This window comes from Crinia signifera, chromosome 7 (genome assembly GCF_055691185.1).
Source record: "Crinia signifera chromosome 7, ASM5569118v1, whole genome shotgun sequence".
In the NCBI taxonomy this organism is placed as follows: Eukaryota; Metazoa; Chordata; class Amphibia; order Anura; family Myobatrachidae; genus Crinia; species Crinia signifera.
The window spans coordinates 60,014,934-60,042,232 of NC_139223.1; the positions used below are offsets into that span (position 1 = coordinate 60,014,934).

At 43.0% G+C, this 27,299-nt stretch overlaps 1 protein-coding gene and 1 long non-coding RNA gene across 3 annotated transcripts in view; one reads left to right on the top strand and one right to left on the bottom strand.

Annotated features, from left to right (window-relative positions):
• LOC146020216 (tectonin beta-propeller repeat-containing protein 1-like) overlaps positions 1-27,299 on the top strand; it is a 75,566-nt gene that overhangs the window by 8,374 nt on the left and 39,893 nt on the right. Inside the window, exons 2-4 of one of the 2 annotated variants that reach the window (XM_083153176.1) lie at positions 16,597-16,825; positions 17,689-17,871; positions 19,681-19,803. In XM_083153176.1, coding sequence (XP_083009302.1) covers positions 16,601-16,825; positions 17,689-17,871; positions 19,681-19,803 — 531 coding nt within the window. In that variant the 5' untranslated portion in view covers positions 16,597-16,600. The remainder of the gene's footprint in view (positions 1-16,596; positions 16,826-17,688; positions 17,872-19,680; positions 19,804-27,299) is intronic. The other variant, XM_083153177.1, reaches the window with a different exon arrangement.
• On the bottom strand, positions 21,711-25,452 carry LOC146020221 (uncharacterized). The gene is made up of 4 exons (XR_014450744.1): positions 25,315-25,452; positions 23,982-24,170; positions 23,662-23,810; positions 21,711-22,167 (listed from the first exon to the last, which is right to left on the bottom strand). It is a non-coding gene; the product is annotated as an uncharacterized LOC146020221 (long non-coding RNA).

Sequence of the window (27,299 nt, forward strand, 5' to 3'; positions counted from 1 at the left end):
TTTCCAATTCTTGAATATACAGATTGCGTGGCCATAATACTACATTCCCTCCCTTATCCGAAGGTTTTACTATAGTATCATGCCATGTGGCAATATCCCTCAGAGCCTTGTGTTCTCCTGCGTTGATATTATTAGCAGTTTTATGCTTTTGTGTCGCCAGTTTATTAAGATCCTGTGATACCAGGTTTTGGAAGACCGTTACTGGTGGGCAGATCTTTGGGTCTGGGAAGAAGGTGGATTTCTTTTTTATTTTTGACTTGTGAAATGGTTCTGGTTTTAAAGGGAAGGGGTTTGGTGGTGTTGAGCCAGGAGGGTCAGACTGTTCGTCTGATGCCAACTCCATTAACATTTGAATGGCAGTTTGTTCTTCCTCATCGAAAGTCTCAAGTTCATCCTGATTGGATGGGGTTGCTGTTAGATTATCAGATTCCAGGGTTTGATTTGGGTTAGCCTCTTTCTGCAGCTTCTGTTGTGCGAAGAACTTCTTCAACAGGATCTTACGGGTAAAAAGGTTTAGATCTTTCTCAATATCAAACCTATCAATTGAGGGTGAAGGTGAGAAGGAGAGACCACGTTTTAATATAGATTCCTCGCTGTTGGTGAGGATCCTCTCTGTTAAATTAATTATTTTAAGGGAGGTTGATGTATCTTGATTGGGGTTTAAGTTGGGGTGAGCTATTCCCTGAATCTCCTCCGTTCTCTTGTTTCTTCTCTCCATTCTGGAGCTGCTCTCTTTCTCCTTCCTCCCCCCCTTGCCCCTCCTGATCTTTCTCCAGGATCTCTGCCTGGTTTGCGACCTACCCCTAAAAAATTAAGGCGAGAGATTCTATCATTGGTGGAGTCATTGTCTGAAGAGTCGGGTTCGGATGTCGTATAGCTGGAGGTATTTCCACTTCTGTTTTGAGAATGTTGTGGTCTACTCATTCTATTGTTCCATTTGAAAATTTTATTGGTTTGAAAATCAGTCTTGTCTCGCTGAAATTTTCTCTTCTTCCTCTCTATAATCTCTAGTTCATAATTTTCAATTTCCTTTTTATACTTTTCATAGCGTGTTTGGAATTGGTCTGAAGTTTCGAAGGGTCTCAATTTTTCTCCTAATACTGAAATTTCATCTGACAGTTTGATGAGTGTAATTTCATCGTGTTTTATAAGAATCTTTATAAGATCCTTTGAACACTGTAGGAGTGTCATCTCCCATTCTTTTTTCAGAGTGTCATTTGCTAGGTCGAAAGCCGGAAAAACTTTGGGCCTAAGGCCCCTTGGGACCAAATTGCTTTTTAAGTAATTGTCAAAAGTTGTTTTATTCCAGATCGTCTTGCTTTGTTTCATCAGGGCAAGTTTAAGCGAGAAGAGGTCATCTGACCAGTTCGGGGATGAACCCCCCATTCTCTCAGGTGTATCAGAGAAAATGGAGTCCATATCACTCCTAATTTTCTCTCTCCTGCTTTCAAGATCTTTGGCAAGGCTAAAGGTGGACATGATGAGAGATTGTCGCTGGTTTTGTTATTATAATGATAGTTTAATATGTCTTATTCATGAATTCTTGGTGCTAGAAATCAAGAGTCTGCATCTAGAGATGGTCTTCCATGAATCCCTTGCCACATATACCGACAGGATCCCCTTGTTCCTACGATACATCGACGATATCCTGTTTCTATGGGAAGGAGATAAGAAAGAACTGGACACATTCATTTCATTACTAAACCATAATCAACTTAATCTGAAACTTACGTATGAGGCCAGCCAACAACAGATACATTTTCTCGATCTGACTATTGAAATTGACACTGAGGGTAGAATCTCTACGGACATGTACAGAAAAACAACAGCCACAAATAGTGTCTTACATGCCAATAGCGCACATCTGCCCAGTACTATTAGAGCCATCCCCAAAGGGGAAATGATAAGAACTAAACGCAATTGTTCCAATTCCAATACCTTCAAACAGAGGGAACAAGAACTGTCTCAACGGCTAATAGAAAGAGGGTATAGCAAAAACTTGATCAGAAAATCACGAAAATCCATTGAACAAACATCTCGTGAATCTCTACTTACCCCCAAAAAACGAGACATCAAAGAGGAGCCCATACGCTTTATTGGAACCTACAACAATCATTGGAAAGAGGTACGGCAGATATTGCAAAAACACTGGCCCATTCTGCAAACAGACAATGACCTGAAAGAGATCCTTCCCTCCACAGTCCAAGTCAGTTGGCGACGGGCAAAAAACATTGGAGACCGACTGGTTCACAGTCATTTATCAGAACCACCGCAGAAACGTATTGTGAAACAGGGCTCCATGAAATGCGGACGATGTAAGGCCTGTAATTACATGATACCCAAAGAATCCTATATCGACAAATTCGGAAGAATTTGGAAAATCAATGAACTGATCACATGTACCACGATAGGGGTAATTTACCTCCTACAATGTCCATGTGACAAGGTATATGTGGGCAAGACCAAAAGACCTTTAAAGGTACGGATACTGGAACACATCGGTTCAATTCGGAACGCAGCAAAAGATATGGCCAAATTCAAAAGGCTAACACCGGTAGCCAGACACTTCTGTAAATATCATGGGAATGATCCCGTGGGCCTCAAAGTCTTTGGCATGCGACATATCCGAATGGGGATTAGGGGAGGTGATGTTGATAAAGAATTACTCAAAGCTGAAACAAAACTCATTTTTCTTATGGACTGCCTGCAACCGCAGGGTCTAAATGAGTATAATAGTTACACACCCTTTTTGTAATTCAGACCAAGTCTCAAACATTTCCATCCACCACCACCCCCAACTTCAAATTATTATTTTTTCTCTCTTATCTCTTCTTTTTCTTCTCCAAATATATTGATATCCATTGTACAAGGAGAATTTTTAGATCTTCCTCATTGGAAAAATTCATGTGACCATATATCTGGTTCATATATCATCTCCTATAAATGAATGGAGATCATGAGACACAACAAGTGTATTTCCTTACGACAATGCCCCTAAAAGGCATACCAATCGCAGGAACAAATAACTGTTCAAGCCGGGAATACTTACCTTAATTCATCTGGATCCTCGAGACACACAAGTTCACATGATTTATTTCCACCAATACTTACCTGCATCTTGGAAGCACTTCAAATCCAGCTCAATAGGAACTTTTATGTTCCACAGTTGGCTTAAATCATCCAGAGTATGGCATAAATGACAAACCCATACATAACCATCTTTATCTCCTCAGGAATTTGATAAATCAACAGCTCAATGAGCCTAATTCCATATAGACGGCATAGGGAATACACCCCATACAATACATTTCCACATAGCTCACATATATAGGGAATAGTGTATCTATTACACTCTTCTTCCCCTTCTTACCCACACTATGTATCCCCTGTATACACCACACTTTAATGTATCACATCCTCACATTAAGTGAGGACATGTATTATATACTGCTTGGCAGTACTTAAACTCACAATACTCAATCCTTAATACACCAATAACACAACACTGTCAATAACTGTTATAATAAGTTTTCATCCAACCATATTGTACCTACTACACCTACACTTTGAACAATTTATTTTTATACACCCCTTTTTTGTTTTGGTCACATTTTTGTTCTATTTTGCACCAGTATCACCAATCACTGTTCAAATAAATAGGCAGGACACATAACATCATCAATCTGTTTATTATTTATTTATTCTTACTGTCCACGCACAAATTACATATAACATATGTATCTTTAATACAATACAACAAAATATATCCTTTCCCGGGAGCATGGATATATATATGATGCAAAGGCTCTATCAGAGATTTATATTATAAATTACACAGATAACGGGGTTCTACCCCAGAATCACCCTGAACAATAACATAAATATGAGGAACATCATTTGCTGTACACCTGAGATCTCCATACCCGGTAGACATACTACCAAGTGATCGATTAGCCTCATAAAATAAGTACAGGCAATTTGTATTAAAACATAAGTCACTTTCTAACATAAGAAAGCAATAGTTATACTATACGCTCGATGCAGGGTTTGACTCCGGGCAGGACACTTCCTGATTCACGCTGCAGCTGATATCCGATTGGCGCAGAGTACAACACATGACACGCTACGCAGGTCATCTGACCTCCACGATCGCGTCATGATACCCAGCGTCAGTGAATGGGCGGAAACAAGCCCAACACATCGCATATCACCCTGACGCCTATTGGCTAAATAATAATCGCGATCTGTAACGCGCGCTTTGATTGGCAGGCTTAACCAATAAATATTGCATGACGGGGGACACTCTCTGGTTAGCTTGAAGAAGCTGATTGTGCGAAACACGTGTTCTAACCTGTATTTATAGAGCTAGACATAGGGCTGCATATGTATGGAATAGGAAATATATCCTTGTTATACTGTTAAAAAAATTCTGAAGCTTCTGCGCCTTGACCCCACCTTGCTGGTTAACATTTATGTGTATAACAGAACATCCAAAATTATACCAGTAGGTGTCAGTACTGGACTGCACATCACAGTCAGTAAATAAATAGTGGATGCTAAAAATGATACTAATAGCCTACCTGGCCTCGCAACATTGTATTGCCCACTCTCTATGAGCAAAAGAGCAACATTCTGTCAAACTGAATATACTGCAGTGCATACAATATAGGAACGTGCATCAACAATGCCTACAGTAAATTAAAACCTATATTAAAATGCACCTAGTATAGAGTGTGTACAAGGGAGACAGTCCGCTATTACAGCAGTAGGTATTAGTACTGCGTCACATTACGGCCAGAAAGTATCAGTGGATGCTATAACTACATAAGCAGTCCACTTAACTGTTGCCGTGCTACAATACCTTACATCTTATTGTCTAAACATAGCGCACACAATGTGGATATATGGTAAACTAAACCAATAATAAAACCACAAAGATAGGCAAAGGTATGAAATTGGGATAGAGGTTATCACCCGTCCCCAAAAATTATACCATTTATGCATCCCACAGAATCTGAGTGACACCTGATAATAAGGGGCAATAGGGATCCAGCAGAGATATACACAGTATATAAATATATTGTGACACTAAAAAGCCAACAATAGGCAAAATATAGGTCACACATTGGATATATCCAATACTGTGTATATTCAGGTGATATAAATCCCCAGCTCAGCACAGGCACCATACTTTGCAGCCCGGTCTACCTATATTTTAATAACCTATTGGGCACTTATTCCTTATCTTTTTTTCACTATATGTGTATATATGTTGTACGTCAATTTTAACCTCTTGTATTTCGCCAACCATAGTGGGTGTATCCTGAATCCCAACAATATTAAAGATTAAAAGGGTTCCCCACTCAAGATTTAAAACTACATGAATAGTCCATCGAGACAATAAAATATTTCATACGAATATGGTGTGCATCCGCCACGACTACTTTTCTGTCTCTTCTTTACCGTAACTGTTATACTTAGTCGACAGGATAGCACCCGCCGCTAATAAAAAATATATATAGCGGTTAAATACCCTGACCAAATAGGGTACAATTTGTTTACTCCCTTTTTTTTTGTGTGCAGATCTCTAACCCACCCTCTCTACAAATCCACTGTTTTCTGCAGATGCAGACTCTTGATTTCTAGCACCAAGAATTCATGAATAAGACATATTAAACTATCATTATAATAACAAAACCAGCGACAATCTCTCATCATGTCCACCTTTAGCCTTGCCAAAGATCTTGAAAGCAGGAGAGAGAAAATTAGGAGTGATATGGACTCCATTTTCTCTGATACACCTGAGAGAATGGGGGGTTCATCCCCGAACTGGTCAGATGACCTCTTCTCGCTTAAACTTGCCCTGATGAAACAAAGCAAGACGATCTGGAATAAAACAACTTTTGACAATTACTTAAAAAGCAATTTGGTCCCAAGGGGCCTTAGGCCCAAAGTTTTTCCGGCTTTCGACCTAGCAAATGACACTCTGAAAAAAGAATGGGAGATGACACTCCTACAGTGTTCAAAGGATCTTATAAAGATTCTTATAAAACACGATGAAATTACACTCATCAAACTGTCAGATGAAATTTCAGTATTAGGAGAAAAATTGAGACCCTTCGAAACTTCAGACCAATTCCAAACACGCTATGAAAAGTATAAAAAGGAAATTGAAAATTATGAACTAGAGATTATAGAGAGGAAGAAGAGAAAATTTCAGCGAGACAAGACTGATTTTCAAACCAATAAAATTTTCAAATGGAACAATAGAATGAGTAGACCACAACATTCTCAAAACAGAAGTGGAAATACCTCCAGCTATACGACATCCGAACCCGACTCTTCAGACAATGACTCCACCAATGATAGAATCTCTCGCCTTAATTTTTTAGGGGTAGGTCGCAAACCAGGCAGAGATCCTGGAGAAAGATCAGGAGGGGCAAGGGGGGGAGGAAGGAGAAAGAGAGCAGCTCCAGAATGGAGAGAAGAAACAAGAGAACGGAGGAGATTCAGGGAATAGCTCACCCCAACTTAAACCCCAATCAAGATACATCAACCTCCCTTAAAATAATTAATTTAACAGAGAGGATCCTCACCAACAGCGAGGAATCTATATTAAAACGTGGTCTCTCCTTCTCACCTTCACCCTCAATTGATAGGTTTGATATTGAGAAAGATCTAAACCTTTTTACCCGTAAGATCCTGTTGAAGAAGTTCTTCGCACAACAGAAGCTGCAGAAAGAGGCTAACCCAAATCAAACCCTGGAATCTGATAATCTAACAGCAACCCCATCCAATCAGGATGAACTTGAGACTTTCGATGAGGAAGAACAAACTGCCATTCAAATGTTAATGGAGTTGGCATCAGACGAACAGTCTGACCCTCCTGGCTCAACACCACCAAACCCCTTCCCTTTAAAACCAGAACCATTTGACAAGTCAAAAATAAAAAAGAAATCCACCTTCTTCCCAGACCCAAAGATCTGCCCACCAGTAACGGTCTTCCAAAACCTGGTATCACAGGATCTTAATAAACTGGCGACACAAAAGCATAAAACTGCTAATAATATCAACGCAGGAGAACACAAGGCTCTGAGGGATATTGCCACATGGCATGATACTATAGTAAAACCTTCGGATAAGGGAGGGAATGTAGTATTATGGCCACGCAATCTGTATATTCAAGAATTGGAAAAACAACTAGGGGACACTACCTGCTACAGGAAACTTATCTTTAGCCCGAGTACAGATTACCTACGGCAATATAACAAACTAATTGGATCCGCTCATAACAACAAAATTATATCAACAAGCGATTTCCAATTCTTGCAAGTGGAAAACCCAAAGACCCCGACCATCTACCTACTTCCCAAGATACACAAAAACCCTAAGGTCCCTCCGGGTAGACCAATCGTATCGGGAAAGGATGGTCTAACAGAAAAACTGAGTATCTTTGTTGACCAGCATCTCAGAAAGCATGTGATAGCACTACCATCTTATCTACGCGACACAATGGACGTATTGAATAAATTGGAACATCTCACAGCCAATAAAAACACCTGGCTAGTGTCTTGTGACGTTGAAAGCTTGTACACCAGCATCAGCCACCAGAATGGCATCAATGCCACAAAATACTTCCTAAACATGGAAGCCAACCATGACTTCAATGATTTTTTGATTGAATCTATCACATTCATATTAACGAAAAACTTCTTCGTCTGCAACAATTCCCACTACCTCCAGGTACGGGGCACAGCTATGGGGACGGCATGTGCCCCGACATATGCCAATCTGTACCTGGGGTGGTGGGAAAGAGAGATGGTCTTCCATGAATCCCTTGCCACATATACCGACAGGATCCCCTTGTTCCTACGATACATCGACGATATCCTGTTTCTATGGGAAGGAGATAAGAAAGAACTGGACACATTCATTTCATTACTAAACCATAATCAACTTAATCTGAAACTTACGTATGAGGCCAGCCAACAACAGATACATTTTCTCGATCTGACTATTGAAATTGACACTGAGGGTAGAATCTCTACGGACATGTACAGAAAAACAACAGCCACAAATAGTGTCTTACATGCCAATAGCGCACATCTGCCCAGTACTATTAGAGCCATCCCCAAAGGGGAAATGATAAGAACTAAACGCAATTGTTCCAATTCCAATACCTTCAAACAGAGGGAACAAGAACTGTCTCAACGGCTAATAGAAAGAGGGTATAGCAAAAACTTGATCAGAAAATCACGAAAATCCATTGAACAAACATCTCGTGAATCTCTACTTACCCCCAAAAAACGAGACATCAAAGAGGAGCCCATACGCTTTATTGGAACCTACAACAATCATTGGAAAGAGGTACGGCAGATATTGCAAAAACACTGGCCCATTCTGCAAACAGACAATGACCTGAAAGAGATCCTTCCCTCCACAGTCCAAGTCAGTTGGCGACGGGCAAAAAACATTGGAGACCGACTGGTTCACAGTCATTTATCAGAACCACCGCAGAAACGTATTGTGAAACAGGGCTCCATGAAATGCGGACGATGTAAGGCCTGTAATTACATGATACCCAAAGAATCCTATATCGACAAATTCGGAAGAATTTGGAAAATCAATGAACTGATCACATGTACCACGATAGGGGTAATTTACCTCCTACAATGTCCATGTGACAAGGTATATGTGGGCAAGACCAAAAGACCTTTAAAGGTACGGATACTGGAACACATCGGTTCAATTCGGAACGCAGCAAAAGATATGGCCAAATTCAAAAGGCTAACACCGGTAGCCAGACACTTCTGTAAATATCATGGGAATGATCCCGTGGGCCTCAAAGTCTTTGGCATGCGACATATCCGAATGGGGATTAGGGGAGGTGATGTTGATAAAGAATTACTCAAAGCTGAAACAAAACTCATTTTTCTTATGGACTGCCTGCAACCGCAGGGTCTAAATGAGTATAATAGTTACACACCCTTTTTGTAATTCAGACCAAGTCTCAAACATTTCCATCCACCACCACCCCCAACTTCAAATTATTATTTTTTCTCTCTTATCTCTTCTTTTTCTTCTCCAAATATATTGATATCCATTGTACAAGGAGAATTTTTAGATCTTCCTCATTGGAAAAATTCATGTGACCATATATCTGGTTCATATATCATCTCCTATAAATGAATGGAGATCATGAGACACAACAAGTGTATTTCCTTACGACAATGCCCCTAAAAGGCATACCAATCGCAGGAACAAATAACTGTTCAAGCCGGGAATACTTACCTTAATTCATCTGGATCCTCGAGACACACAAGTTCACATGATTTATTTCCACCAATACTTACCTGCATCTTGGAAGCACTTCAAATCCAGCTCAATAGGAACTTTTATGTTCCACAGTTGGCTTAAATCATCCAGAGTATGGCATAAATGACAAACCCATACATAACCATCTTTATCTCCTCAGGAATTTGATAAATCAACAGCTCAATGAGCCTAATTCCATATAGACGGCATAGGGAATACACCCCATACAATACATTTCCACATAGCTCACATATATAGGGAATAGTGTATCTATTACACTCTTCTTCCCCTTCTTACCCACACTATGTATCCCCTGTATACACCACACTTTAATGTATCACATCCTCACATTAAGTGAGGACATGTATTATATACTGCTTGGCAGTACTTAAACTCACAATACTCAATCCTTAATACACCAATAACACAACACTGTCAATAACTGTTATAATAAGTTTTCATCCAACCATATTGTACCTACTACACCTACACTTTGAACAATTTATTTTTATACACCCCTTTTTTGTTTTGGTCACATTTTTGTTCTATTTTGCACCAGTATCACCAATCACTGTTCAAATAAATAGGCAGGACACATAACATCATCAATCTGTTTATTATTTATTTATTCTTACTGTCCACGCACAAATTACATATAACATATGTATCTTTAATACAATACAACAAAATATATCCTTTCCCGGGAGCATGGATATATATATGATGCAAAGGCTCTATCAGAGATTTATATTATAAATTACACAGATAACGGGGTTCTACCCCAGAATCACCCTGAACAATAACATAAATATGAGGAACATCATTTGCTGTACACCTGAGATCTCCATACCCGGTAGACATACTACCAAGTGATCGATTAGCCTCATAAAATAAGTACAGGCAATTTGTATTAAAACATAAGTCACTTTCTAACATAAGAAAGCAATAGTTATACTATACGCTCGATGCAGGGTTTGACTCCGGGCAGGACACTTCCTGATTCACGCTGCAGCTGATATCCGATTGGCGCAGAGTACAACACATGACACGCTACGCAGGTCATCTGACCTCCACGATCGCGTCATGATACCCAGCGTCAGTGAATGGGCGGAAACAAGCCCAACACATCGCATATCACCCTGACGCCTATTGGCTAAATAATAATCGCGATCTGTAACGCGCGCTTTGATTGGCAGGCTTAACCAATAAATATTGCATGACGGGGGACACTCTCTGGTTAGCTTGAAGAAGCTGATTGTGCGAAACACGTGTTCTAACCTGTATTTATAGAGCTAGACATAGGGCTGCATATGTATGGAATAGGAAATATATCCTTGTTATACTGTTAAAAAAATTCTGAAGCTTCTGCGCCTTGACCCCACCTTGCTGGTTAACATTTATGTGTATAACAGAACATCCAAAATTATACCAGTAGGTGTCAGTACTGGACTGCACATCACAGTCAGTAAATAAATAGTGGATGCTAAAAATGATACTAATAGCCTACCTGGCCTCGCAACATTGTATTGCCCACTCTCTATGAGCAAAAGAGCAACATTCTGTCAAACTGAATATACTGCAGTGCATACAATATAGGAACGTGCATCAACAATGCCTACAGTAAATTAAAACCTATATTAAAATGCACCTAGTATAGAGTGTGTACAAGGGAGACAGTCCGCTATTACAGCAGTAGGTATTAGTACTGCGTCACATTACGGCCAGAAAGTATCAGTGGATGCTATAACTACATAAGCAGTCCACTTAACTGTTGCCGTGCTACAATACCTTACATCTTATTGTCTAAACATAGCGCACACAATGTGGATATATGGTAAACTAAACCAATAATAAAACCACAAAGATAGGCAAAGGTATGAAATTGGGATAGAGGTTATCACCCGTCCCCAAAAATTATACCATTTATGCATCCCACAGAATCTGAGTGACACCTGATAATAAGGGGCAATAGGGATCCAGCAGAGATATACACAGTATATAAATATATTGTGACACTAAAAAGCCAACAATAGGCAAAATATAGGTCACACATTGGATATATCCAATACTGTGTATATTCAGGTGATATAAATCCCCAGCTCAGCACAGGCACCATACTTTGCAGCCCGGTCTACCTATATTTTAATAACCTATTGGGCACTTATTCCTTATCTTTTTTTCACTATATGTGTATATATGTTGTACGTCAATTTTAACCTCTTGTATTTCGCCAACCATAGTGGGTGTATCCTGAATCCCAACAATATTAAAGATTAAAAGGGTTCCCCACTCAAGATTTAAAACTACATGAATAGTCCATCGAGACAATAAAATATTTCATACGAATATGGTGTGCATCCGCCACGACTACTTTTCTGTCTCTTCTTTACCGTAACTGTTATACTTAGTCGACAGGATAGCACCCGCCGCTAATAAAAAATATATATAGCGGTTAAATACCCTGACCAAATAGGGTACAATTTGTTTACTCCCTTTTTTTTTGTGTGCAGATCTCTAACCCACCCTCTCTACATTATTATTTTGAGTCTGCTTGTATGTCCTAAAGGCCATCTTTTTTGCTTTTACACTAGTTGATACCTCTTTAGTAAACCACACTGGCTTCCTTTTCCTGGTACTTTTCTTAACCCTTTTGATACAAAGGTCCGTTGCCTTTAGTATTGCACTTTTTAATTTTCTCCACCTCTCCTGCACTCCTTTCAAGTTCATCCAATCCGCTAATGAGTCGCTTAAACATCTCCCCATTTTTGCAAAGTCAGCCTTCCTAAAATCCAACACCTTAGTTTTTGTGTGACTGGAGTTGGACCCTGCCTTGATACTAAACCATACTGCTTGATGATCACTGGATCCCAGGTTCTCACCCACATATATGTCTGATATCCTGTCACCATTTGTGAGTATTAAATCTAATATTGAGTCTTTGCGAGTAGGCTCCCTCACCAATTGCTTGAGAGAGGCTCCCTGTAGGGAATTTAGAAATTTGCCACTTGTAGATGATCTTGCAAAAGACTCCTCCCAATTCACATCAGGTAGATTAAAGTCTCCCGTGATTATGACTTCTCCCTTTAAAGCCATTTTAGTGACATCAAGCAATAGGCTCCTGTCCAAATCCTGCCCCTGGTCTGGTGGCCTATAGATGACCCCAGTACGAATAATGTCCTTCTCCCCCATTTCTATGGTCACCCAAAGGGCTTCAGTTTTTTCTTCAATGTTTTGTATTAAAGTAGCATTTATGCTTTTCTTTACATACATTGCTACCCCTCCTCCGATTCTTCCCATTCTGTCCTTCCTAAATAAATTGTATCCTGGTATAGCTATGCACACATAGTTTTAAAATTTTTGCCTGTGCATCTGTTATTCCTAGCCATGATCATACAGTACAAAATCGAAATCGAAATGAAGTTGAAATTACCTGTTTGATGATGTTGTTCAATGTCTGTTTTTATTTTTTTACTGTTCAGAAAAGTTGCAGGTCACTAATTCTAAGAATATAGTGAGTCTGTTCAGGTCAGGCTACACCTGAACACTAACGGCCAAATGGTCAAAGGAGATAATTTGCACTGTGTTTGAGTAGACATCAGGCAGAATGCAACACTAAACTATGCTTCACTGAACAATGTCCCCAAACAAGTAATAACAATTACAATCAATTCATTAAATCAGAACTTTTCAAATCATACAAGAGTTTGCATAACACAGAAATAAAGAGAGCATATTGGAGATGAATTACATACTCTTGAGGTATCAATGCAGTCCATGTGTGTTTTTGTTGATTTGTAGTAGTTTGCCTTCAGTTTTCTTTCGTGTAACGCAGGTATAACGCTCGTAGTTATGACTCCGTTTTCCCACTTTAAAACGGCCCACTTCAATACAGGGCCACAGCCGTATGCAATGAGAACTAACAATGCCTTCTTCCCAATTTCCAATAATTGGAATCTACACCCTCAGTCCCCACCCACTGCTATACAGAGCAATACAAGTGGCTTACAAAAACAGTTCTGGCATTCCAGGATGCTATGGGGGAAATTTACTAAAGGAAATTTGTAAAGAATAGGTGTATTTGTATCCAGAAATACACTTATTTTTTACATTTACTGTCCCGAAAATACGGCAATTCGTATTCATATTGATAGCACATCAATACGAATACGAAATGCCGTATTTTCGGGATAGTAAATGTCAAAAATGAGTGTATTTCTGGATATAAATACATGCCTCACTACACACAGGCAAAGTACTGTTGTTATTTACACAGATTAGATATTTGGTTGATTTTACCTATAAGACAATCCCACACACAAGGGATGCAATGTTCTGCAGTGAAGACACTTGGTTGCAAATGTACCCAGTAGAGTTCAAAAGCATGTGGATGTTACAGCAGAGAGAGATAGTCTGCACGTATGCCTGTGATAAAGTTGAATTTACCTATAAGACAATCCCACACACAAGGGATGCAATGTTCTGCAGTGAAGACACTTGGGGGTAAATTTACTAAAGGAAATTTGTAAAAAATAGGTGTATTTGTATCCAGAAATACACTTATTTTTGACATTTACTATACCGAAAATACGGCAATTCGTATTTGTATTGATAGCACATCAATACGAATACGAATTGCCGTATTTTAGGGATAGTAAATGTCAAAAATAAGTGTATTTCTGGATACAAATACACCTATTTTTTTACAAATTTCCTTTAATAAATTCCCCCCTTGGTTGCAAATGTACCCAGTAGAGTTCAAAAGCATGTGGATGTTACAGCAGAGAGAGAGATAGTCTGCACGTATGCCTGTGATAAAGTTGATATTAACCTATAAGACAATCCCACACACAAGGGATGCAATGTTCTGCAGTGAAGACACTTGGTTGCAAATGTACCCAGTAGAGTTCAAAAGCATGTGGATTTTACAGCAGAGAGAGATAGTCTGCACGTATGCCTGTGATAAAGTTGAATTTACCTGTTGGAGACAAGGATAGAGGAGGGGTCAGATGAATCAACGCAGGTATAACGCTCGTAGTTATGACTCCGTTTTCCCACTTTAAAACGGTCCACTTCAATGACAGCTGCAATCTGCTCATACTGTAGGATAATTTTCTGTCAATTAAGTCCCACCAACTAATTGTACAACAGCGTTCCCCCTCCTAGCACCCCGATAATTTTCCTGCAAATCTCTCACACACACACACACACACATACACATCTTTTCAAAGACCTTCACAGGCTAGCAGTATGGGGGCAATTAAATTAGTAACATGTCACATTATCACCAACATCATTGGGGTGCCAGATGATGCCCTGACAGTGGGGATTCTGACTCACAGGGGAGAACAGAACCTGTGGCGAGCATAGCCAGCCACCAGGCCCGCAGCATGGAGAGCGCAGCGAGCCCGCAAGTGGCTTCTTTACGCTCGCCCCTCTGTCGGAGCACCAGCAGTCGGGATCCCCACTGTCGGAGGCGCATACCACACCCCATCATTGCATGGTTTTCCTTGCCACCCATAAAGGTGCACAGGAAAACATGCTGTGTCATGCCTATTGTATGAGGCAACTATGCGTGCTGCTGAATATTGGGCCTAATTCATGTTTGCATGTAGTGGGCGACGTTCACACAATGGAGTGTTTGTCAGCAAACTGCACATGTGCTGTGATTGCAGTGAGCATACGATAAGGCACCTTTACAATGGTGCTTGTAGTGAGGACGTAGCGGCAAAGTGATTGACAGGAAGGGAGTGTACGGCTCCACATGTTTAGTTATTGACAGTGACATAAAAAAACGAGTTGACCTTTTCCTTGTGTCAACCTTTTTCCATTGTCGACCGTGTGTAGTCATCCTGCTACACCACACTCGTTTGTCTGATACTCTCTCATGGCAAACATCCTCTATGTCTGATCCTATTCTGGCTCAGTCACCCCACAGGTCCCTGAGTGATACTGACCCTGTGGGGGTAATGTGAGAGCATGGGACTTGCAGGCATCAGTGAGCTTCTGCCGACTCTGCCTGACAATCATATAAAAGGTAACACCTGATATACCTTGTACACTGTGTCCTTCATTACATCATCATTGTTCTGTTCTCCTGCGCTTGATTAGTGTGATTTATACTTCCGGAATGACATCTTATCCACAACAATAACAACTGTAGGTTTTTACTTTTGCATCGAGCAAAGTATTTTCTTGGTTTTCTCTATTTGTTTGTTTTATTTAGATTACTCTCAGTCCTTTATTATATGATTTTACAGATTTATTATAAGAATGTATTTTTGATACTGTAATTTGGACAGAAGAAGGAAGCTTATAACTTCTATAGGTACTTGTTTCCTAGAACGACGCCCATCGCGGGCATCGCATGTACATCACATGCCATTATAATGGCATGCGATGCGACCGATGCGATGGCCGCGATTTTACATAGAATTGCATGGTAAGATGTAAATCGCATCAGTCGCATCGCATGCGGCCAAAAAATCGCATGCGATGCGACTGACGCGATTACCGCGATTTTACATAGGGAACAATGTTAAATGGCCCAATTGACCCGATTTCACATAGGGAACAATGTTAAATGGCCCACAGACCCCAAATACCCACCCTGAAGTGTGAAATGGCCCCCCCAATTGTTAACGCCACCCCACGATCAACGTCAACCCGAAGCGTGGCGAGCACAGCGAGCCCGCGAGGGGCGACGGTAAGCGTCCTCCGACCTTTTCATACCCCCACTATCAACGTCGGCGTGGAGTTGAGAATAGAAAGTGTGGCGAGCGCGAAGCGTGGCGAGCCCCGCGAAGAACTCATTTACAAACATGGTTTACAAACATGGTTACAGCACACCTCCCAACTTTTGCTGGGACTGATTACGTGCCCGAAAAGTTGGTGTGGCCTTGACTGGGGGAGTGTGTCCTCACATCACATCCCCTATTTTCCTCATTATGGGGTGTGTGCACAGTGCTGCTGCTTCTCCGACTCACCTCCCTGCACTGTACAAGGGACCAATCACTGCTTAGCAGTGCAGCACAGTTGTAACACTGTATTTCCAACATGTGGGATTTCCCTGACTCAAGCATCTGGAAAACAGGGAATGTTCCTTGATACTTCCCTAATGAATGGAGCCTGTAAATCTCTGCACTTTATTAATCTGCCCCATCTGCACTGCAACATGTGGTTACCAATGTGCACAGTTACACAGTTACTTGCTTTGATCCCTACCCTTGTGCTCTTCATCCCACCCATCACATCTGATTTGTACCTTGTGTCTGTTTTTGGCAGCAGGATGGTGAATACTGTGCTATGGGCAGCAGATATTTGGGGCAAAGTATACACTCTGTCTACAGATGGCCAACAGTGGGATCTATGTAAAGACGACCATCTCCAGTTCAAACGTATATCTGCTGTACAAGCGTGCTGCTGGGGCATCGCCGGCAACAATGAGATATATATCTATGTACATGCCAGCGACCTACCAATCCGGTACCAGGAAGAGACCTACGAGAATCAGGTGTGCAATCCAGGTCACTTGTATATTTGGTTATATCTATTGGATGTTGTTGGTCTAAACTAAGAATTGTGACAATTTCAAGTTTTTTAATATTATTTAAAACCTTCGTTACAGTACATAGAAGAACTATTTATGGCCTAAATCCGTTACCACTGACAATGCGGCATGTCCATTCATCAGGAACTAGCGATAATGCAGAGGCAGAAAGTGCATTGTTCCCATGAGTCACATTAGGTCAACTCAACATCAGGGAACTTATTCTGGTTCACTCGCAAAGGCAATTTCCTTCTGAAATGGACAAAACCATGTGCAATGCAGGTGGGGCAGATGTAACATGTGCAGAGAGAATTAGATTTGGGTGGGGTTTTACTTCAAAGTGAGATCTATATTGCAGTGTAAAAATGGACAGGACTGCCATGTACTGTAGAAGCCAATACAAGGAGAAATGATTTAAAGTATTACTCTAAGCTCTGTACAATATACATTCCTCTATCAGCCAGCTGAATGAAATGATTACGCATGCTGGTGAAATAACATTACTTTCTGTGAGAGACTTCATAGATAAGAATTGGTCTCTGCCATCCAAGGGTTGCTGTGTTCAACAAGTGCTCTTATCATGTATAAGGAAATCTCCAGGGCAACATGGGGACCTCTGTCATTGCCAAGATTATTTGACCACAACATCAGTAGGTCTCATGCACCCGAGAAGCGAGATACACATTCTTATTCTATGCTTTATTTTGATGTTTTAAATTTCGTGGTATTTACATTTATTTATTTTTTAGAAATGTTAATCGATGATAAAATAGTGACAATATTAAGTCCTCTTCAATCCTCCTCTTTTGACCCTCTGTGTGCTGCAGCGCTGGAATCCAGTGGATGGATTTTGTGAGAAGCTGCTCCCGAGTGACCGCTGGCAGTGGAGTGATGTCACTGGCTTGAGGCACCAGCAGCTGGACAGCTTTGAATTGCCCTCATCTCACTGGGAGTGGGAGTCTGATTGGTACATTGATGAGAATATAGGAGGAGAACCAGCAGAAAAAGGGGTAAGTACTGTTGCAAGCCTGGAATAAGCAGTAGAGGTGGAGAATAACACTTGAAGGCGCAAAGCTGTGTAATCTCTACATTATGAGCGTTACCTCCAAGAACTGAACCCCAGACTTCATTAGTGGACACCATACTCGAGGCATAAAGAAACCTTTATAAGCTTCAAGACTCCTTAATCTACCGTGAGTTGGGGGAGCACTACCTCCAGACGTTAAACTCCTCATTAAAAGAGAGGATGCCCCTTCTGAAGCACAAAGAAACCTTTATAAGTGTGAAGACCTTCTACCGACTGTGAGTAGGGGTACGCCCATCACTGCACATTCTAATTGGTTGAAATGAAACCTGAACACTAACACAGTTTATATTTTTTCTTTATTTCGAGAAAACCATTCAGTAGAACACCAAGAAACACAGAAGTATTATTATACACAGTTTTGCGCCTTCGAGTTGTATTCTCCACCTCTACTGCTTTTTCCTGTTGTTGAGGTGTGGGTGCCACCTTGGAGATACACTTTGGGCTGCAAGTTGCACCATTTACGAGCACTGTATAAATAGTTTTGTATTGCAAGCCTGGAATGTCTAAAGGTCCATACACACTGGACAACTATGCCCAGCGTGTATGGACAGCGATGATCGTGTTCTTCGCTGGGGGGAAAGCCGCTTAGTGCATACACACTGAGCGGCTTTCCTTCTGCCCGGCGCCATCATCAGGGAGAGGGGACCGCTTTGCATAGTGCAGCGCTATGCAAAGTCGTCCTCAAAGCTGCTCATCTGCTGGTATATCATAATACAATATACAAGAAGTTGTCTGCAATAGGGATCTTCCATGTCCTGCCAAGGAACAGTCTATGAGACCAAAGGGGAGATTTCAAGGCACCTACAGCATCTAACCAAGAAATGATGAACATTGCTCAGCAGAAACTACCTATATTGCCCCTTCAGTTCCATCTCTCCTATTCCATGATGCAGGAAAGACTTCTTACGGGGCAATTTGGGACATTATAAGTGGCAGCAGGTGAGACACTGGGATTATTGTGCATTATGTAGTATATGACCCACCAATTACAGCGCCAGTTATACCACTGCTACTCTAACGCTGGTCAGCGTGCTGCAGCCCTGCTACTCACAGCAAGAGATGATTGATATTAGGTATCCGACTCATAGATCTACAGTGTCTAGATACACGGTGAAGAGGTCGATAACAAAAGGTCGACATGCAATAGGTTGACAGGGGGAAAAGGCCGACATGATTTTTTTTCCCAATTTTTTTTTACTTTTTGGAATTTTTTTAAAATTCCTCATCCACCACAGCATAACTCCGAGACCATATCCTCCCTGGTGATTCTTGCTAGAATCGTCCCGTGTGTACGGGGCTTTAGCGGTGAATGTAAGATATATCCTGGATGGAGGGGAGGTTATAACTGGAGGAAGAACGGAGGGAGAGTGAACAGAAATTATGATGAGGATGTAGGTGGGGGCAGAGAGATTGAGTAAGAGTGAGGATCAGCAAGTTGAACTGGATTCAGAGGGGGATAAGCAGCCAGTGAGGTAATTGCAGAGGATGTAAGCTGGCACAGAGCAGGTAGAAGTGAGATGGGCTGCAGAGTTCATGATGGGTGGAAGCAGGGAAAGGTGAGTAGGGAGAACCAGAGAAGAGGAGGTAACAATTGCCAAAGCAGGAGATGCTGAGTGATTGGACAAATCATTATTTGGCATCAGTGTGAGAAAAGGCCTGATCTTAGAGATGTTATGGAGATGGAATGAGCAGTTACTTGCTGCAATATTTGCTTATGGAATCTCATTTGCAGGGCTGGACATACGCAATAGATTTTCCAGCAACATACACAAAGGATAAGAAGTGGAATTCGTGTGTGCGTCGCAGGAGGTGGATCCGATACAGGCGATACAAGTCTAGGAACATCTGGGCAGATGTAAGTGTCTTTTACGAACAGTGTGAGGTGTTAATTTGTCACAATATACTTATGTATGCTTGTTATTAAGGTACAGATATGTCCCTATACTTTGTGGCTTCAGTCTCACCAAACAGCCCTTCTCAGCGTGACTGATTCCTGTGTGGATACAGTCACAGTCTAGCATCCCTCTGTAGTACACTGAGGGTGCCTCACAGCGCCTAGCATCCCTCTGTAGTACACTGAGTGGTGTCTCACTGCGCCTAGCATCCCTCTGTAGTACACTGAGTGGTGTCTCACTGCGCCTAGCATCCCTCTGTAGTACACTGAGTGGTGTCTCACTGCGGCTAGCATCCCTCTGTAGTACACTGAGTGGTGTCTCACTGCGGCTAGCATCCCTCTGTAGTACACTGAGTGGTGTCTCACTGCGGCTAGCATCCCTCTGTAGTACACTGAGTGGTGTCTCACAGCGCCTAGCATCCCTCTGTAGTACACTGAGTGTTTTCTCACTGTGGCTAGCATCCCTCTGTAGTACACTGAGTGGTGTCTCACAGCGCCTAGCATCCCTCTGTAGTACACTGAGTGGTGTCTCACTGCGCCAAGCATCCCTCTGTAGTACACTGAGTGGTGTCTCACTGCGCCTAGCATTCATCTGTAGTACCATGAGTGGTATCTCACTGCACCTAGCATCCCTCTGTAGTACACTGAGTGGTGTCTCACTGCGCCTAGCATCCCTTTGTAGTACACTGAGTGGTGTCTCAGAGTGCCAATCTAGGCAAAGAGAGCCACCACTCAGTGTAGTACAGAGGGATCGGTAGTACACTGAGTGGTGGCTCTCTCTGCCTAGCATCCCTCTGTAGTACCATGAGTGGTATCTCACTGCGCCTAGCATTCCTCTGTAGTACCCTGAGTGGTGTCTCACTGCGCCAAGCATCCCTCTGTAGTACCCTGAGTGGTGTCTCACTGCGCCAAGCACCCCTTTGTAGTACCCTGAGTAATGTCTCACTGCACCTAGCATCCCTCTGTAGTACCATGAGTGGTATCTCACTGCGCCAAGCATCCCTCTGTAGTACACTGAGTGGTGTCTCACTGTGCCAAGCATCCCTATGTAGTACACTTAGTGGTGTCTCTCTGCTCATAGCATCCCTCTGTAGTACACTGAGTGGTGTCTCACTGCGGCTAGCATTCCTCTGTAGTACCATGAGTGGTATCTCACTGCACCTAGCATCCTTCTGTAGTACACTGAGTGGTGTCTCACTGCACCTAGCATCCCTCTGTAGTACACTGAGTAGTGTCTCACTGTGCCTAGCATCCCTCTGTAGTACACTGAGTGGTGTCTCAGTGTGCCAAGCTAGGCAAAGAGAGCCACCACTCAGTGTACTACAGAGGGATCGGTAGTACACTGAGTGGTGGCTCTCTTGGCATAGCATCCCTCTGTAGTACCATGAGTCGTATCTCACTGCGCCAAGCATCCCTCTGTAGTACCCTGAGTGGTGTCTCACTGCGGCAAGCATTCCTCTGTAGTACACTGAGTGGTGTCTCACTTCGCCTAGCATCCCCCTGTAGTACACTGAGTGGTGTCTCACTGTGCCTATCATCCCTCTGTAGTACACTGAGTGGTGTCTCACTGCACCTAGCATCCCCCTGTAATACACTGAGTGGTGTCTCACTGCACCTAGCATCCCCCTGTAGTACCCTGAGTGGTGTCTCACTGCGCTTAGCATCCCCATGTAGTACACTGAGTTGTGTCTCACTGCGGCTAGCATCCCTCTGTAGTACCCTGAGTGATGTCTCACTGCACATTAGCATCCCTCTGTAGTACACTGAGTGGTGTCTCACTGTGCCTATCATCCCTCTGCAGTACAATGAGTGGTGTCTCATGGCGCCTCGCTAGGCCCTTAGTCAAAGAAATAATCTTAGATCAAATGTTTAACAGACCAAAAGACATTTATTTATATAGGTCTGCTGAGTGGATATGCTGGTCTATCTTGTTCCGCCTATCAATGGTAGCACATGTGTCCGCCTTCCAGGCATGTAGGAGCAAGAACAAGGCCACATCTCCTTTTTAGTGAAAACATATTTTTTGTCAAGGCCCTGTAGACTGTAATGAGTCCAATGTGGTAGTAGCACAAAGTCTCCCAAGTGGCAAAGCATTTCCTGTCTGCTGTGTTTTTGTATGGGTATTCAGCAGTGATGCCAGGCAGGGGCTCTAGAGCAGTGCAGGCACCTTCTGTGCCACCTGTCATCTAGCAGTAGACCACATGCTGCCATACTTTAGACACTCAGCACCGGTCTGCTTCCTCTTTAACGCTGCAGGCTATTTGATTCAAGTGTCAGTCTCCTTTACCATCCTTCCTTCTCATAGGTCAGCAGGTGTTTATTAAACTGCAACAGATATAAAACAAATAAACCAGAGGTCATTACAGAGACTGGGTACAGTAATTACCAAACTGCAAACGTGTGCCACATAATTGTACAGAACATTACTTGTTCAAATTGATCTTCCACAATATAAAAAGGTTAATTAACGGTCACACCTGAGCATTGAAGGGCAGAGGCTTTATAAAGATCTAATAGACATCCCTGTGGCCATGTAGGTTTCCTTATAGTAGAACCCAACACATACATAAGTAGTTTCTGGTGTTAGTAAAACTGTACTGATGGAGCCGCTCTCCATTCTGGCGGACGGCGTCCTGCACTCGTGCATCCCCATCCACTGGCGCTCGCGAGCTATACAGATATGGCGCACTGGTGGAAAGGGGGAGAACAACCTCATCTGTATAGCATTAAGGTGAAGTGGGAAATATCTGCGCACACCTATTCAATCTCGGCCGTTTTGGCTGTCTTCCTTTCATGCAGATTTGACATGGTAAAAAGTCAAATTTGCATTGTTGAAAACGGGCGCAACATTGCTGCATCTGCTGCCGTTTTTGACAAAATACACGTGGATTGGCGAGTATTCCGACTGTCTAAATTTTTATGACAATTGGAGCTTGAATAAGTATTGTTGAATTTGCCGATATGTTTTTTGGGAAATGAGATTGAATACACCCCTTTATGTAGAACACAGCAATATGATCCAAAAGTTCTGTGTATGTCACCGAGAGGGACAAGAGGGATCACATAGTGACAGGGAGATGGACAAAATGGACATAGTGACAGGACAGCAGGGAGAGTGACAAGAGGGACAGGGACATAGTTACAGGGAAGTTAAAAGCAGGGACATAGCTACAAGACAGCAGGGACAGAGAGAGGGAGAGTGACAGCAGGGATATAGGGAGACGGACAGAGAGGGTAGAGTGAAATACAGCAGAGACAACGGGACAGGAGAGACAAAGAGGGACAAGAGTAATTGAGAGAGGGACAAAGAGGGAGAACAGAGACATAGTGACAGGGAGATGGACAGAAGGGAAATAGTGACAGGACAGCAGGGATAGCAACAGGGAGAGTGACAAGAGGGACAGGGACATAGTTACAGGGAGAGGGACAGCAGGGACATAGCAACAGGACAGCAGGAACAGAGAATGGGAGAGTGACAGCAGGGATATAGGGAGATTGAGAGCGTAGGACAGCAGAGACACCGGGACAGCAGAGTTAAATAGGGACAAGAGGAACTGAGAGAGGGACAAAGAGGGAAAGCAGAGACATAGTGACAGGGAGATGGACAAAAGGGACATAGTGACAGGACACCAGGGATAGGAAAAGGGAGAGTGACAGCAGGGACAGAGAGAGGGACATCAGGGACATAGGTACAGGGAGAGGGACAGCAAGAAGGACAGCAGGACAGAAAAAGGGATGACTGGGACAGAAAGAGTGACAAAAAAGAGTGATGACAGAGACCTATAAGTTGGAGATAGAAAGGCAGTTGGGTTTTATTACCTTAGGCTCAGATCGGAAGCGGAGATGGCTGGGTTCGGTGGAGGAGAAGGCTGTGGACAGCTGCAGTGGTGGTGCAGAGGAGCCTTTGGACAGCTGCATTGGTGGTACAGAGGAGGCTGTGGACAGCTGCAGTGGCGGTGCAGAGGTATCTGTGATACAGACAGAGAGAGTGACAGCAGGGGCAGGTAGAGTGACATCAAGGGCAGAGGCACAGGTAAAAGAAAAGCAGGGACAGAAAAAGGGGACAACGGGGACAGAGCGAGTGATGATAGGGACATACAGGTGGGAGAGAGAAAGGCAGCATGGTAAAATTACCTTACCTTAGGCTGTGATCTGGGGCGTTTGTGTGGAGGAGGCTGGGTTCGGCTGCGCCGATGTGGAGGAAGAAGCTGTGGCCAGAGGCAGCGTTTCAAAGGAGGCTGTGGTCAAAGGCAGCGCTTCAAAGGAGGCAGCAGCGTTGTGGAGGAGGCTGTAGTCAGCTGCAGTGGTGGTGTGGAGAAGGCTGTGATCTGGACATATAAAGTGACAGCAGGGTCAGAGAGAGTGACTGCAAAGGCAGAGGGACATGGCGCCTCTCATTTGGTGAGGGACGATGAGGCAGCAGCAGCATCCCTCTTGAAGTGGGAGCTGCAGCTTCTGGCAACCCAGGGAGGAGAGCCAGGCAGCCCGATGTACGCTCCTGGCAGGGATCGGGCTCTGGGAGCCGTAAGAGGGAGGGGATCTGGGTCACCCCACATGGGTGCCGGGGGGGGGGGTTCAGTGAAGGAGAAAGGACAGCAGCGGCACCAATGCTGGGATGAGAGGGGCCAGCAGCATTCAACATTGTAAATGCAGCAGGTTGGTCACTTCCCCTGCGCCCTGCTTCCTGCTTACAGACAAGGGCTGCCTTTGAAAAGTTAAAAGCACTGGATTTGTGATAAAGAAGTGCCGATATGTCATACAGCCGCATACCAGCTGAGTAACAGTATATCTCACAACTAGTATTAGGATGCTAGTGTATTATAACACAGATCCTTTTACTTTATCTTCTATTATAAAACCAGGAAATGTCTGAGTGCTGACTCATATTAAACCAGGCAAGCCCCATGTTACAATATATACAGCACCTGGAATTTGTGTGACAGAGGTGGTCATACCTGCATTGCAGATACCCTGTACTCGGACAGTATCTTTCGCTGATTTTCGCTATTCTGCGCATCCATGCATGCATGCATTCAGAAAATGCGACCACAGTGTAAGTGCCTGCGGGGGTGGTGACAGGGCATTGGACAACGGAGGATTGTTTGCGAGGTGGGCTGCGGCGGGTGCGTGACGTGACATGCAGCCGCCCTGACACAAAACATCACAGCTAGGCTGCGCAGGCAGGGGGCTACTTCAATCATGTAAGCGATTGCATGATTTTTCAATTCCATCACGGGGAGGGACCCTGCATGTGGGGCGGTCTTGTCCTGTGCTGGGCAGCCCCCGCATGTTGGAGACAGCTGTTATAGTTTTGTGATTTCTTGCAAAATTACAACTGCTACTGAATTATGCCCTTACACAGTTTTATTATATTATAGAGTAATTAATAATTGTCCTGTGTGAATAATATTTAATATGGCAACTTGGACTAGGAAATGTAATATTTTTTGTACAGTTCACCCTTCTACTCACCAGAGACGTTTACTGGACAACGTTCTAGAATGATCTGGCTCGTCTACCGGCCCTCCTTGGCTAATGCTTCACTCGCATCATTAGTGCAGTGGATGCAGCAAAGAGGGGAGTTCTCTGGGCCTCTTATCTGGGTCTCATGACGGCCCCTTTTGTACCAGCGTACAGCCTCACTGTGATGACTTGGCCGATTTCTCCTCCAGGCCCAGTGATTAGGGTCTTCCGCCATGACCTGAGTAACACAGCCCATTTCTTTCTCATACATTCACTTTTATCAGAACTCTGTTACCTTTATGTGGGAACGGTATAATATACACTGTCTATGGATTACCATATCTCACCTGTCAGACTCACATAATACACACATTTCACCTCATGTAAAGAAAAGTTTACCTTTGGATTGCTAACTGAAACCCAAGTCATAGAATGTGAGCTGCAGAACTGAGCACGCATTAAGTCTCCATTCCCTCCATTATACAGTACTATACCCAGGGCTGTATAGTCCATATTAACTGCCAGGTGCAAAATAAGTCTGTCATTATTACTAACCAAGTTACAGGTGGCCCAATCCACCCTGGCCATGAAGCCCATCCTCCGCAGCAGGTCGTCCCTTCTCTGGTGCAGGTACTTCTTCTTCTTCTGCCATGACTTGCCAAGGGCCCAGGGGTAGATCACTCTACAGAACTTGACGTCCTCCTCCATCTGGTTTGCTAAGAACCTGGAACAACACATGGACAGTTAGCAAGAGACAAACATTGTACATATAATAATAACAGACAGTAACTAGAACATATATCAGAAGAGACACAAGGTGATAGGAGCAGAGGTTGGGTTAAGCCAGTTTGCATGTGAGTGGATGGAGGAGTAATGTAGATGCATAATATGGACTTCTGGATCAGCTGTGATCACTGCTAGGCCAGTCGTTACATAAATTTGACTTTGTTTGAACTTTGTTCTTCCTGGTGATTTGGTAATGTATTAATCTGGTATTAACGATGGTTAATCTAACTCTCTCTGCACATGTTACATCAGCCCCACCTGCAGTGCACATGGTTTTGTCCATAAGAGAGTGATTGTGCCTTTCCGAGTGGACTAGAAGAACCCCCTTTGTGTACTGGGGTACATATATGTAAGTAAAAGGGTGCTAGCACTATGGGAAAGGTGTGATTGTGATGCTGTGTACACACGGAGCAATATGATCGCTGGCAATATATTGCTCAGTCTCCCATTTGCATCAGGGACCAGAGATGGTCGCTGATGAAAATGACACACTGCCGGGAGAAGAGGCAGGGGAAGTCGCTGGCCTGAGGAGCATGCTCCTCCGACCAGCGACCATTAGGGGGCAGAAAACGGGATTTATCGTCGGTGCACACTCCAATTGCTGGCAATATGGTCGCTGACCGATATTTGCCCGTGTGTACGCACCTTGAGAGAAGGTTATAAATCACCCAGTTTGATGGGCTGACAATTAGTGGATCAAATGTATTAGTAAATTCTGGAACAGAGTAAAAGTTCTGTAATTAAGGTAATTGATGAGATACTTACAAGGCGGCAAAGAAATTCCTCCCATACTCCTCTGTCTTCAGGCCTGCCCGTTTGAAGTACACAAGTACCATGGCAAGGAGGTACTGGTCAGATACCCTGAAGCCAGTGTCCCGCAGAAGAAACTGCTCTATGTATTTGTCCTCTAAAGAGAGAAGAATAAATAAGCTGGGATATTCAATCATCACATTTATATTAGATCAGAACCCTCACTACTGACCTGCAATAGCATCTATATTCTAGTGCAGGGGTGGGCTATAAGTGACCCTCCAGCTGTTGATGAACTACACATACCAGCATGCCTTGCCTTCATTTTGCTATTTGGCCATGCTGAATCTGATGCAAGGCATGATGGGATGTGTAGTTTATCAACAGCTGGAGGGCCGCTTATAGCGTGCCCCTGTTCTAGTGTCATTTATTCTCCCCACAATATGCACATGTGCAGC